The 13,591-nt window shown below is 35.5% G+C and overlaps 2 protein-coding genes across 4 annotated transcripts in view; one reads left to right on the top strand and one right to left on the bottom strand.

Annotated features, from left to right (window-relative positions):
* Window positions 1–423: 423 nt before the first annotated feature.
* LOC112457958 (tropomyosin-like) lies at window positions 424–8,243 on the top strand (the record flags this gene model as incomplete). The annotated part of the gene is made up of 6 exons (XM_025021301.1): window positions 424–494; window positions 898–973; window positions 1,344–1,406; window positions 1,618–1,680; window positions 2,429–2,498; window positions 7,591–8,243. Coding segments are annotated over 6 exons (423 nt in total), but the record flags the coding sequence as incomplete, so codon positions are not given.
* Window positions 8,244–11,156: 2,913 nt separating this feature from the next.
* Window positions 11,157–13,591, bottom strand: part of LOC112457954 (LIM and SH3 domain protein Lasp) — a 28,603-nt gene continuing 26,168 nt past the window's right edge. For all 3 annotated transcript variants that reach the window (XM_025021294.1, XM_025021296.1, XM_025021295.1), the window contains one exon: window positions 11,157–13,466. In XM_025021294.1, the coding sequence (XP_024877062.1) occupies window positions 13,287–13,466 (180 nt within the window). In that variant the 3' untranslated portion in view covers window positions 11,157–13,286. The remainder of the gene's footprint in view (window positions 13,467–13,591) is intronic.

Here is a 13,591-nt window from a genome sequence, read left to right on the forward strand (position 1 = left end):
CCTACTGAATAATACCTCAATAGTAATAATGGCTTTTCCACGACACCATCTACGTCTAAATAAGCAAAAATTATGTTGAATCACATCAAACTGCAGTTGAGTTTATTCATTTTTTTCAAATACATCCGAAATTATTTATCTAATTTTATTTAATTGGTTGATCTACAAAACATTTGCATTAAATAGCTACCTATAGACGTAGATGCGATCCCATGCGTAATTTTAATTAACGTTGTGGCACAGTGCACTTGCACTAATCTTGTAGCAGCCGGATGGAGCCCTAGAAGCCAGGAAACATCGGATTTTTATGCGTCTCTGCATGCCAACACCTAATATATATTTTTATTTTTTTTATATTACTATTTCATGACCACTTCCATTACCTTTGCTTTTGCGCATGACACGTGTGGCTGTTGATCACAGGTCGCCAGGAAACTAGTCATGATGGAGCAGGATCTCGAGCGTGCCGAAGAGAAGGCCGAGCTTTCCGAATCGTAAGTGCAATCACACGCATGTGTTCGCCATGTCCCTTTTCCTTCATGTGCAGCACTATGCAACTCCTTTGTCGTTCGCTCGTTATATCGTTCAGAAGTTAAAATTACTGACAAACGGTGCAATAAATTAAAATGTATAGGCAGAACAATTTTTATATACTGTACATTAAAAAATTTCTTATTGGTACAAAGACTCGATAAAAATATAATGTTTTTTATACTAAGATAAATCTTTTTCTTTATGAACTTCACCTCATACATCATTCTCAAATAACTTCTAGTATTACCTAAAAAATATAAAATGTTGTATACAAAAATATTGAAAACGTTTGTCTGTAATTTTTAATATTGTTTCCTTTACAATTCATAAACTTCAATATTAAATGGCTAATTAATTTTACAGCAAGATTGTCGAGCTTGAAGAAGAATTGCGTGTCGTCGGCAATAACTTGAAGTCCCTCGAGGTCTCCGAGGAAAAGGTAAATGATTTATTTTACGCCCCATGTACAGCGCAATCAGAACGAAACATAATTCCGTGGATCATATCGCCTCCCCAATTCTCATTTTATATTATAAAGATTTTCTTAATCACCAATTAACTCGTGTCTAAAATGCCGGAAAATATTATGAATAAGAAAGTGCATTATACCGTTTTTTCTATAATACCCAATTTAATTGTAAATCATAAATTATGTCGATGAAAGTATATGCTAATAATTGGATCGAGCATTAATTTTGAAACGAGTACCTTCTCTTAAACGTTCTGAGGTATTTTATAGCCGGTATGTTTCGGAGAAAATTATCGTTAAATCATCGTATAAGAAATAATATTTACGTAATTGTACGTAGGCCAACCAGCGCGAGGAGGAATACAAGAACCAAATTAAGACCCTTACCACCCGTCTAAAGGAGGTACACATCCTTTGGGAGTGTCTTGCTTTGCATTTTCTAACGTGTGATCCATCCTCGCGTCGTAGGTCTTGCCACTAAAATATTAACTCGCGTGCCCCTGTCGTTTTGCATCTGACCCCATTATTTTAGAAGTAACTAAACAGTGTTTTCTGCGTTGCGGTGAACTAACGAAAGCTCGTTTTGTCTTTTTGTTGTGCTTGATTAAACACAGGCGACGCAACGAGAGGAGACGTTCGAGGGCCAGGTGAAGATTCTCGATAGTCAATTAAAAGAGGTAGGTAAAAGCGAAGGATTAAGATTACCACGGATTAAGATACTTTGAAATATGTATCAGAAATTTCCACATTTATTTCGATTATATTAATCATCTACTATTAAAATGTAGAAAAATATAAAATTAATGTTTTGAATAATGTTCGAAAATAAAACGATACTTAAATATGATAAATAATTACAAAAGAAATTAATTTAATTTTTGTATTTGTACGTGAGGTATAAAACTATTTTACAAAAAGAACGCCAGAAATTTTTGAGGCCTGTATAAATACCTAGAAATATAAAGTTCCATAGATCGCATCACGAGGTACAACAAATGCAAATGTGTCGAAGTACTTATCGTAAGTTTCTCTTTTTCATTGAGCGTGTTGTCCGAAAAAGAGAGAGTGAAGCATTGTTCTCGATAAAAGCATATTAATCGTGCAATAAAGTGTTGCAACTAAACTTTCAAGGCCTAGATTCAGATACATAGCGTAGTTGCAGTCATGTGTGACGTGGAAATTGTTTTACTTGCATGGCGTGAAGCATTGATAATTATAATTAATTATCTCAACGATTTCAAAAAAAGCAGAACGACCATAATCTTGCTGATTATATCTCTGTTTCATGCAATTATTAAAACGATCCCATAAGATAAGATAATTAAAACGGACAATTTCTTGCTCTGTTTTTCTTTTTCTTGAAATCTATAGATAATTTCACTTAAAGTATAATTTTCTGACTGACAAAGTATTGCGTTTTCGCAGGCTGAAGCACGCGCCGAGTTTGCGGAGAGATCCGTGCAGAAACTCCAGAAGGAAGTTGACAGGCTCGAAGGTGCGTATACGGCAAAAATAGAATACGTACACGTTGATATATTATTATCATTCTTTTCAATAACACGATTTATTTGAATTCAAGTAAATTTTTTAAATAAATGCGTCGACGTGTGTTAGTATAGATATTTTATCTCAGATAAACCATTATTTTACAATATGAATTGAATTTCTTATCAAGCGGAAAGAGAGAAAGAATTCAAGGAAAAGTTTTTGTAGTGATATTGAGAACGATTAGAAATCATTTCTACTTAAGCACCTAGGTTCCTATAAAGAATCGATGCTGTGCACACAAAAGGTTTGAATTCCTGATAACAGATGTTATAAATAAAGCAATACCGAAGAAAGTAATTATTACGATAATCACTGCTTATATTTTAATCTTTTTTTGAGAGATTAGAGAAATTGCTAAGAATGTTTCTAACCAGAAAGCTTAAGTTGAAGTGGTTAAATCAAATTTTGAGAATTTATTCTAATCAATTTTCCTAATTATAATATATAGGAACATTCCTAATTATTATACAATATATAGGAACACAATGATTCGACAATCGTAAAGCAAACCCCATTTTTTCACCCTGTGTGGATATATATATATATATGTGTGTGTGTGTGCGCCGTATTTTATTTGCGCATTTACCCATCTAACCGCCGAAACGCAGTGTGTTACGCGTGTGGCTTGCCGTGTGTTACTTCCCTTTAACCAGTGATCTTTGCAGACGACCTCGCGGCCGAGAGAGAGAAAAACAAATTGCTACAGGAGGAGATGGAGGCCACCCTGCATGACATCCAGAACATGTAAATCGTGTTTTTCGCGGTGGACGGAAACGCATATAACGCGAGAACGTTTGTAGAGAGCGAGAGAACATCCGAAAGGGAGATAGATATAGGGGAAAAAAGAACAAAAGAAAAACAAACGGAAGCAAATAGCAGAACGGCGGCAACGAGAAGTGAATGAGAGAAACAAATACGCCGTTACGGCGCGAGCGCTTCGTGGTGCACACCTTACATTTAACGAATAAAAATGCAGTCTTTAGGCTAGCCTTATACCCTCCATTACGTCCATCCGCGTGTACGTATTATGCGTGCTTGTATGTGCTCAAGCGTGTATGTGTGTGTATACGTGTGTCGTGCGTATTGCGTGTCTATTTGTATGCACGTGACGCAAGACAGACTGATGTAAGATGAGAGGAAGTGTAGAAAATGTGTATGTATGCGTGTGAGGAAGAGTAAGGAAGATACAGAACGAAAGGATCGGTACGACAGAGAGAACGAGAGAGAGAGAGAGAGAGAGAGAGAGAGGAAGGATGTAAAAGATAGAAAAAGGAGGAAGAACGAGGAGGAATAAGTAATACGCGACAAGGACAGACGGCAGAATAGTTCCGTACATAATATGAAGTTACTTGTAATCGAAATCTGACTTTTTTAGCTTTAGATTTTAGCTTAGTCTGCCTTTAAATTTTAATTTGAGAAAAATTGAGGCATGGTTGCGACGGGTTTGAGGCGTCTTCGAGCTCGCTGCGATTTGAATTCGTTATACGAAAACAATTACTGGCCGTGGGAGGAATACGTGAGTAGGGATTAGAGACAAAAAAAATGAAAGAAACGGAGACGAGACGGATCGGATTGTTTGTACCGAGAGAAGAAGTTCGATGGGAAATTTGAAATCAATTTTATGCGTCAAAGACGTTCAAATATGATCTATTATATAATTATAATATTGTAATTAATATATAATTATATAGTAAACTACGCTCGACTCGTCTGATACCTGAAGTCAGGCTCCTTCTCCCCATTAAAGATAAACGATTATTGAGTAATCTTTTAGAAGTGACTTATGAAAATTTTTTTATCCTTTAATTGATTCGCTCAGTCGAGCATTTCATCGAATTTGCGCGTGCTTCTCTCGGTACAATACGCGTAGCAGGACTGTATATAATGGAGGGACACAGAGTGTTCATTTACTTTTCGCATCATTTTACATTCCGCATTCCACGCGGCTCAGCTCGCGCGAGAAGAGATTCGTCAGTTTCTTTCGTCTGTCAGCGAGATTATGTCGCGTCGCGTTATCTTCTCATTGCCGCCGATGAAAGCAAAGACGATAATGAATGCAATAATCGTGCATTTAAGAGGATTCCACTGCCAAGCCCTCCCAGAAATTTTTCTAAAAATATATATTTTCGTAGTACGTCTTTGTCTTCGTTGTGCAATATTCAATCAAACAATTACGATTATATCACCAACGTAGTATTGCCAGAATTCAAAGCCCTTTTTTTTCCTCGTAGTACGAAATAATCGAGAATTATCTGGCCTATGGCAAGACACATATGCGTGTATCACGTTTACAGAGTGGTTTAACTTCGAGCCTACGAAAAATTGATCGTAATACTTAAGATACAAACAGGGAAGCAACTGGCTATTTTGTCCATGCCGCAACACAGCTTCCCGTGCTAGCTGAGTCATTCTGATATTTTTTTACCGATCGTGCCTGTATATATTTACAATATAAATACTAAACCACGGCCAACGTCAAACCTCGATGCAGGGAACGTGCTTCGTTTCGAAACGTAACAGCGAATGAGAGATCCGGAAATATAATGATCGATCGTCGAAATAACGCATATCCGATATTCCACTTCGCGGCGCTTGGTTCGCCACGAATTATTATTACTATTACTAGATATTAATTGATACAGTTGTCGTTAATGTTACTGCTATTTCACGCTCGTCATCGAGCATCGGCTAATTCCGTGGAGAAATTTTTTCTTCCAATCTTTTTTTCTTTCTATTGAAAAAAAAAAAGCGTAATTTATGTCGCGTGTACTGCCCCGACCTCGATGTCGTAATCCATCACGGTTATTCTTGTAGCACTTTTCCTGCAACATATTCTTGGATGGCCTTTTGATGTAGGAATGTGCATCGTCCTCTTCCCGTTCCGATATATAAATGCATGTATATTATCATCGCTCTCATGATCATTTGAGCAATCATAAAGCTAACGATGAACTTAATAGAATAGATCGAATATATTTCAGGATTGACGACTCCTGACGACGAAAAAATATAAACGTTTTGCCTTTCATATAAAGGCTTTAATTTTAATAATTAGCTTTTTATATAGTTTGTTAACATCGCGTTGATTTGTATTGTACAAATCGATATTTGGTTGATACAGTTGTAGTGTCAACATAGTAAGCGTATTAATTGTTACGTGACTTATGATCACGTATGATATCAATATCCACGTTGTTGGTCAAATAATGTCGGAAATTCGGACTATTTTGAATTGTGTGTATCTCATAAACGTTATATCTTTATGCATGCGAAGATGACGATGAACCGATTCAAAATGGAGTATAGCATATACGTTATCGAAAGGCCACCCGGAAATATCGCGACCGTTTGTTCTCTAATTTAACGCCGCCACGAGCAAGCGTTATTTAAAAATCAGGAAAGTAATCGCGAAAAGCACAACCACGAGACTTACCTACATGTCCTATCGTTGATTTTTGTTAGCCACAATTCTTTTCTTTCTGAATAATACTAAAAATTACGGAAAACGCAGATACTTGAGTTTAAGAGAGAGTTTTAGTTTATTAATTTACTTAATATTAATAAAATGAATGGAACGATAATAACACTAATATCATTGTAATAATAATTGATTATTATATATTGCTATTATTATAAAACTGTTTATAATATATATTTTAATTTTGAAAAAAGAGTGTGTTTGTTTTTGTTTGTGTCGTTATTCTTTTCTGTTTTTTTTTTACCTGCGCTAACATTAATCCTTTACCGTTAACATAACGACGTATAACTACTGTTTAACGCGATAACACTGTGATCGCCTTGTTGTTAGACAGTCTCATAACAAAATGCATGATGAAGGAAGAAAGTGTGGTACGTATATCTTATATTTACGGTGAGTAAATCTGCTTAATCCGATTTTGCTATTTAAAATGCATGACAAATCTCCCTATTTACAATATCGAAACTTCACGATTGTCTCTTATTTATCATGAAATAATTATTTTATAGATATAAAGATTTTTTAGTTTGATTTATTGGCGCAATCATACTGATACAAAATTATATTAATGATATTTTATCATAAAAAGGAATCATTTTCATGAGTAACATGTCTAATTGTCAAAACACACTTAGAAGAATACATGAAAAAAGTTATTACCGTAAAGTTAAAAATAGCATAGATATAAATTATTACCATAATAATATAATTATTAATATAGAGTTAAGAGAATAGAATATAAGGTACAAATTATATCTAACAAAAGGAATTTAGCGAACATGGCGATAATAGGAATAATCGAAGAATCATCTTTAGCCGCACGCGTTAAAATTCGTGTTACTTATCTAAACGTATTGAGCATTTAATTTAAATTCAATTATTTTCACCGCTATCCTACTTGGCCGATCCACAATACCTGCCTCTAGCGCGGTATTAACAATATTAAACACTTTTCATCTCTTCGACACTTCTTTTCCTCGAGCACCTTACACGCCACGCAGTAGACGAAGTCTCTCTAACTAATTAACGGCTATCTATAACGTTGCGAATGCTTGCAGATGAGATGGTGACCGAAAAGGAGAAATTCAAGGAGGTCGGGGACGGCCTGGATAATGCGTTCTTCGAGCTCTATGGCGTGTAACGCGGCTACTAACCATTCTCCTAACGCTTCGACACAAAAAAAAATACCGAAAGCCTTTCTTACAAATCTAGCTTGCGCTTAACACATCTTCCGTAAGTTACCTGCCTACGCTTTTTTAACCCGCTCTCGTTGCTGAAACCACAGCTTCCCGACCGCGAGCGCCTTTTAAAAGAATCCTTTCCAAACGGTCGTGCAAAAATTTCTATATACCTTCTTTTCACCCCGCTTAAAATCAAACATTCCATGTATACGCGATAATTAACGAAGGATCGAAGTTCATGATATCATTTAATTTTATCTTATCTCAAAGTTCACGCAAATTATCAATGCACCTAATTCATATCAAACGTATCAAAGTACAACCGACGAGGATATGGTATAGCCGAATGCGTTCTCTAACGACGCTACGTTTTCTTGCAGACGAGCTCGTCCACGAAAAGGAGAAGTACAAATACATCTGCGACGACCTGGACCTCACCTTCACCGAATTGGTTGGTTAAATCGGCTGTCCGAATATCCGCGTCCGCTGTCGAATTAATTGGGCCGTTAATCGAATTATCGACATCGTGCGGTTCGATCGCGGTCGAGTCACGGCCGTCCGACGCGCGTATTACTTTCGTCATCGTAACTAAAATCAATGTACTATAAATACGTTCCGCGTTCAATATACTCTACTTTTTTCTATTTATCAACGACCCCACTACCGGATCTTTCGTGCACAGAGCAGCCACTGAGCCGCGATTATTTAATTATTTATTTCGAAAACGCCGCTTAGATCGAAATTACAATTGCAATCAAAAAACGATTTCTAGCGCAGAGTTCTAATTGCATTACGCTGCTTCGGTAATTGAACGTGCGGTAAGTAGAGCAAAAAGAAAAGTACAGCACACATCCGACTTTCTGTACGTGTCACTAATAAAATGTTATTGAATTCTGAAAGTATATCCTCTTGATAATCTTTCCGTCAAATAAGTAGCTCTCGCGATTTAAAATTGTCGAAAAGCTGTACAAGACCACTTTTGTTTCTAATACTTCAGAAAATAGGATAAATAAAATACCTATATAGAATCTGACGTGCTGTTTTGCTTTCTTTCATACCCGAAACACCCTGTTCCTTAACGAGGTAAAATGGACTGCGAGACATTTATTTCTGAAAATATTTTTCCAAATATGTATGTGTATATATATTGGCTTCAATCTTATACTTTATTTTCCGGACCGAAAAGCCAATGCTATTTCTCAGGTTTTAGGTAACAGGACCTCTATCCAGCTACAAGCATAAATTTTCCTTCATCCTACTCTTTAAGTCGCTTTAACGGACGTAATGATCGTCCAATCTCAAAACGTCGACCACGAAGATTGTGTGCTCTTTGCGTTCTTTCTTTCTCTTTCCAATTAAAAAAATTTATATTAAAATGTACATCCGATTAACCATCGTACCGTCCACTAATACCACGTTTTCCCTCCCTTCTCGTTGCAGACGTGCTGGTTAACGAGCGCTGTAAATACAAAGCGATCGCCGACGAGATGGATCAGACGTTCGCCGACCTCGCCGGATATTAGCAGGCAGGCTAAAATGCGTATGACTGGGGGTGTTGCGGGGGAAAGAAAAAAAAACGAGAGAAAAAAGAAAGAAAGAAAGAAACGGTTCGTTCACGCTATGACAAAACGACACTGCCAGCACGCGGACTCTTCGCCACACGTCGTCTCGTCCGAGCATTACATTAGCATTCTACACAGTATTCGCTGGAGGAAAGTCGAGGACGAGGAGGATGAGATTGCTGACATTTAGCGTTAACCGCGCGTGGCTTAACCGTTAAGCCGAGTTTTTCGCTGAAGGCGAACCGTCATGCGTTCTACATTCCTTCGGCTCGATCGAAATCTACGTTTGAGCAGGCTCGTCCAGCGTCATTTTGTAAAGTTTTACATAGAAATTGCCTCGGGAACGAAATCTTTTTCGAACGGCGGTAAGATCGTATAAAGAAAAAAAAATTGCGAGTCCGAAAAACACTCTCTTTCGGAAGCAAAAATATATACGTACTCTTCCAATACCTGGCACGAATTTCCCATTCAATGACGGCGATGATTTATTGCAGCATCGGTTCTGTTACCTGCGCCTGGTATCCCTGCACACCAAGGTGTCTTATCTTATCCCTCACGTCCAATAAATTGCATTATTTCCGTCGAGATCTGTACGCGCAGTATTAGCCCCTAAATTCGCGTAGCTTCTCATATCTGTAACGGCATTAGTTGTTAAGAAACTCGTTGCGAGATATATTATTTTCATCTTGCTCAACCGCACAATTTACGCTGGATATTGCCAAAAGTCGCGCTGTTTCATTAACAAATGTGTACGGGCCGAAAAAACGTTTGCTCGAAAGTTAGATTTTGCCCACGCTCATTTTAAGTCCATATGGCCTTGAATATAACATCCTACACAACATTCATTGCGACAAGTGTGTTCAGGGCACACTTATATAAGCAGGAAATTAAACTAAACTGTACAAATCTCTTTCGACGTAATTACACCAATTTGCATCTGTCGTAAAAACACAAGTCTAAAAAGATAGCTAATAAATAACACCGATACAATTAACATCTAATACGAATAACTGACAAACATTTCCTGCTTATAACATTTCCATCTATGTTCAAGAAGCAGCGCTAACATTCATCATTAACCATGAATCTTCTTTATATTTGCACATTCCACCGTACAATTAGACAGTGCGGTCTAATTAGTCAGGCTAACGCTTAAGTTTCTTTCCATTACTTATTAAGGAGTACCCATGTATCATCCATATTTTCAAGCCACGCTTCTATGTTGTATCGTGCAGTATTGTGTCAAAAATTATGATGAATTACCGATTGACTTGCTGAAATATCTCGTTTTAACGGAAAGAGATATAGTGTTCATTATAGCATACAATACAAAGTTGCTTCTATGATGTATTAGAAAGGTTTGCAAAGTAATCTGGGTTGGATTATGACATATGACAGAAATGAAATCTAACAAAGATAGAACGATATTACAAATGTGACAAATGTACGCTTGAAATGATCGAATTGCGAGGTCGAGCAAGTTCGATACATCCACGGCTCTCTCGGCAACATACCTTAATGCTGAAAAATGGTATATCTTAGTCTTTAATCTTTTCCAATGTTAATTCAGCGGTTTCACGCATGATCACGCAAGTTACCGGGATTGACGATAAATCTTGTGATGGACCAAGCTCAGAGACTTTCAAACATGCACTTGATGCAGCGAATCTTGACTATCTTATGTGATAATTATCATTTTATTGTATTTATATTACTTTCAATAAATATGCATATTTTATATCTCTGCATACTAAATGTTTTTACTCGATTTTGCAATCTCGTTACGTTAAGAATTGTTTGGCTATAAACGTTGTTTCACAGTTAATTGAATTCGCGATCATCTGTTACGTGGCTGAGTATTGATTGCTTTGCGATAACGCTGAATGCCAACGGCATCAATGGAATTTGCAATGTCTCTTCAAATAGTATTAAATACTCTACCATCGTCGTGATATTAAAACTTAGCGCGTGGTAATGTCAAGATAGATGCTCTTTTAATATCCAAAGAAAAATATAAACATAGTATTATTAGAAAAATAAATATAAGAACAGTCATTCGTTAAACTCTGTGAAGAAACAATAATGTTTATCTCTCTTAACATAATGTTTATCTTAATGAAACAACACATTTATATATAAACAAAAGGATCCTTCTTTGCGAATATCAAGTTTATGACTAAATAGGTATGTGCGAATGAAAATAAATTATATATATATACTGTGATAAAAAACGATGTACATGCATCTTTGCGACTTGTTTTTTCAGAAGACTAGGAATTTTCATAATGAAGAAAGGAATTTCATCGATAAAAGAAGATAGAAAAGGGATGCAGTATTTGAGCGTGCAATTACTAAAAAAAAAAAAAAAAATAATGAACCATAGATTTACATAACATACATATTCATTATTTATGATTTGCTATGATAATATAATATTTGTCTAAACACAACGCTAACATATATTTCTGTACCTTGCAATTAAAATATGAAATCCTCTTATCAGCGAGCTAATAATTACAAGAGTGCTGAATAACATGTTTCCAAAAATATCATTCTCTTCGTTTATAAATGAGGTCGAACGACATCGCGTGTGACTCGCAGATAACGAATTACTTATAACTTTTACATGGTTCGTTAATCTGTACAGTTCCATCGGACATCGTTCCACAATATAATCTGCCTATTCAGGTAAATGGGATGTAGATACATTTCTGAGGAACCAGTTTGATATTAATTTAAACACGCAATAACAAGGCACTAAGAAACACCCCGTGGTGGTAAACACGACATTTTATCAAGGATCAATTTATAGGCATGATTATCGCCAAAGTAGAAAAATCTTAGAAAATTAGTTGTCATGTTAGCCAATACGATTAATATTGCATAAAATTTTAAATTACAATTAAAAAGTGCTCGACATTAAGATAAACTAGATATCAATTGATTTTCGATAAAATCTCATGTTCGGTAACCTCAGAATCGTCAACCAAATAATATAATTACAACAATGTAAATGGAATTTTGGAGAGAAATGCGAAGCATATATGTGGACCATACAAAATAAAACTTAAGAACTATATAATAAAATATGGGTTAATTAATTTATATTTAGATCGTTAATTAATTGAAAATCAGTAACGGTACCTAACAATAATTTTCATATTTTATCAAAAAGGAAGGCAAGTGTCAGCATCTTTAGCGTCAATAATATTATGTTTCTTATTATTTCAATCTGCTTTATCTTTAAGGGAAGAGGTAGAGGATTATATCAATTAATTTTTTTACATCAAATTAAACTACATTAAATCGGCAAGTAAAAATTTGTTGATATTTCTTTGAATATCCTATTCCGATACACTTTCGTATAATTTACATTATGATAAAAAATCCATACCGCTACTAATTAGCAGTCTATACGTATAAGGCACATTGCATTATTTCTTTTCGAATATAAGAGAAGATTTCGTCCTACGTTTCGTTCAGAAAAAAGTTTGGATATTATAACTAAAATATTATTTTGTGAAAAGTATTTCCGAAAAAGTAAAAGAAAAGAAGAGATAATATATTATTATAAAAAACAAGAATATAGTACTACTTATAAATGCAAAATGGTCGGAAATATAAAAATCTATCTAATTGATGTGTTAGTCAGAGTTTATATCGAATAACAAGTAACATAAAATTCTCGTCAATAAAAATAATGATTAACAAAAAAAGGTCCGTAAAGTCAACTGTCAACTGAACCAAATTAATGTTCTTTCTTGATATTTATATTTTAATCGTATAATTTAAATTCTAAAAAACATATCGAAACGGAGGAATGATATAACTGTGGCTAAGAGTAAAAAAATAAAAGTGACGCTTTAAAACTGCATTGCAGAAGAAATATCTTATACTTAATTCTTCTTAATTGTTGGTCAAGGCTTGTGTCGCTTCACAGTTGTTTAAAATTTTAATTGCAATAGGCATAATTTATTGCAGTTATGTAAAGTTTGGTCCCATCATGGAATTCTAATATACGAAACTTTGTCATCTAGTAGTCAAGTTATACTCAACTTGTGGATACTCAAGACGTACGTACGTCTTCGGACATTTATAAAACTGATTTTGGTGTTTATTCTCATAGATCTGTTTCTTTTATCAATATAATATAGCAAAATATTGTGAAATACTCAACTTTATCCAAACAGACATCATGGACAAGTTGATATCAAGATAGAAAAGTAATCAAATTTATATCAAAGCTCAAATTTATATCAAGATTTTTCGTGAAACACTTTAATAGATATCTGATTATCTGATTTTCTAAGATGACAGTTTGCCGTTTCGATCAAACATATTATCTCGGCCGAGTAACAAGAGGCGAGTAGAAGCGTTATCTCGAGTATTGTATCACGTAAATTTTTTTAACATTATCTCTTTCTTCGGGTGGCTTCTCAAAGCGCCCTAATTTAAGCACTCTAATCGAAATGGCGGCCAACAATTAGCGAATGAAAGCTCGACCTGAAAAATATTTAAATCTGCGCCGGTTCGACATAATTAGCGGGTAGCATGCCGTGTCGTCCCGTACGCTGCACCAGTCCAGTCATCCAACCCTCGTCTACGGCTGTGCAATTGACGATCAAATCACCGTCGCAGAAGCTCACCTCGTCGAGATCTTGCGCCTCGTAGTCATACATCGCTCTGTACACTCTCTGCGGAAAAAAAACATCGTTATAGAAAACAGAGATTCGTAAAACTGCATATTCATTTTACATATTATACATTTAAAAACCTACTTTTTGCCAATATTTTATACTATTTTGGTCCCAATTGTTTA

The sequence above is a fragment of the Temnothorax curvispinosus genome, unplaced genomic scaffold (genome assembly GCF_003070985.1).
Source record: "Temnothorax curvispinosus isolate PA1 unplaced genomic scaffold, ASM307098v1 QBEX01008507.1, whole genome shotgun sequence".
Taxonomy (NCBI): domain Eukaryota; kingdom Metazoa; phylum Arthropoda; class Insecta; order Hymenoptera; family Formicidae; genus Temnothorax; species Temnothorax curvispinosus.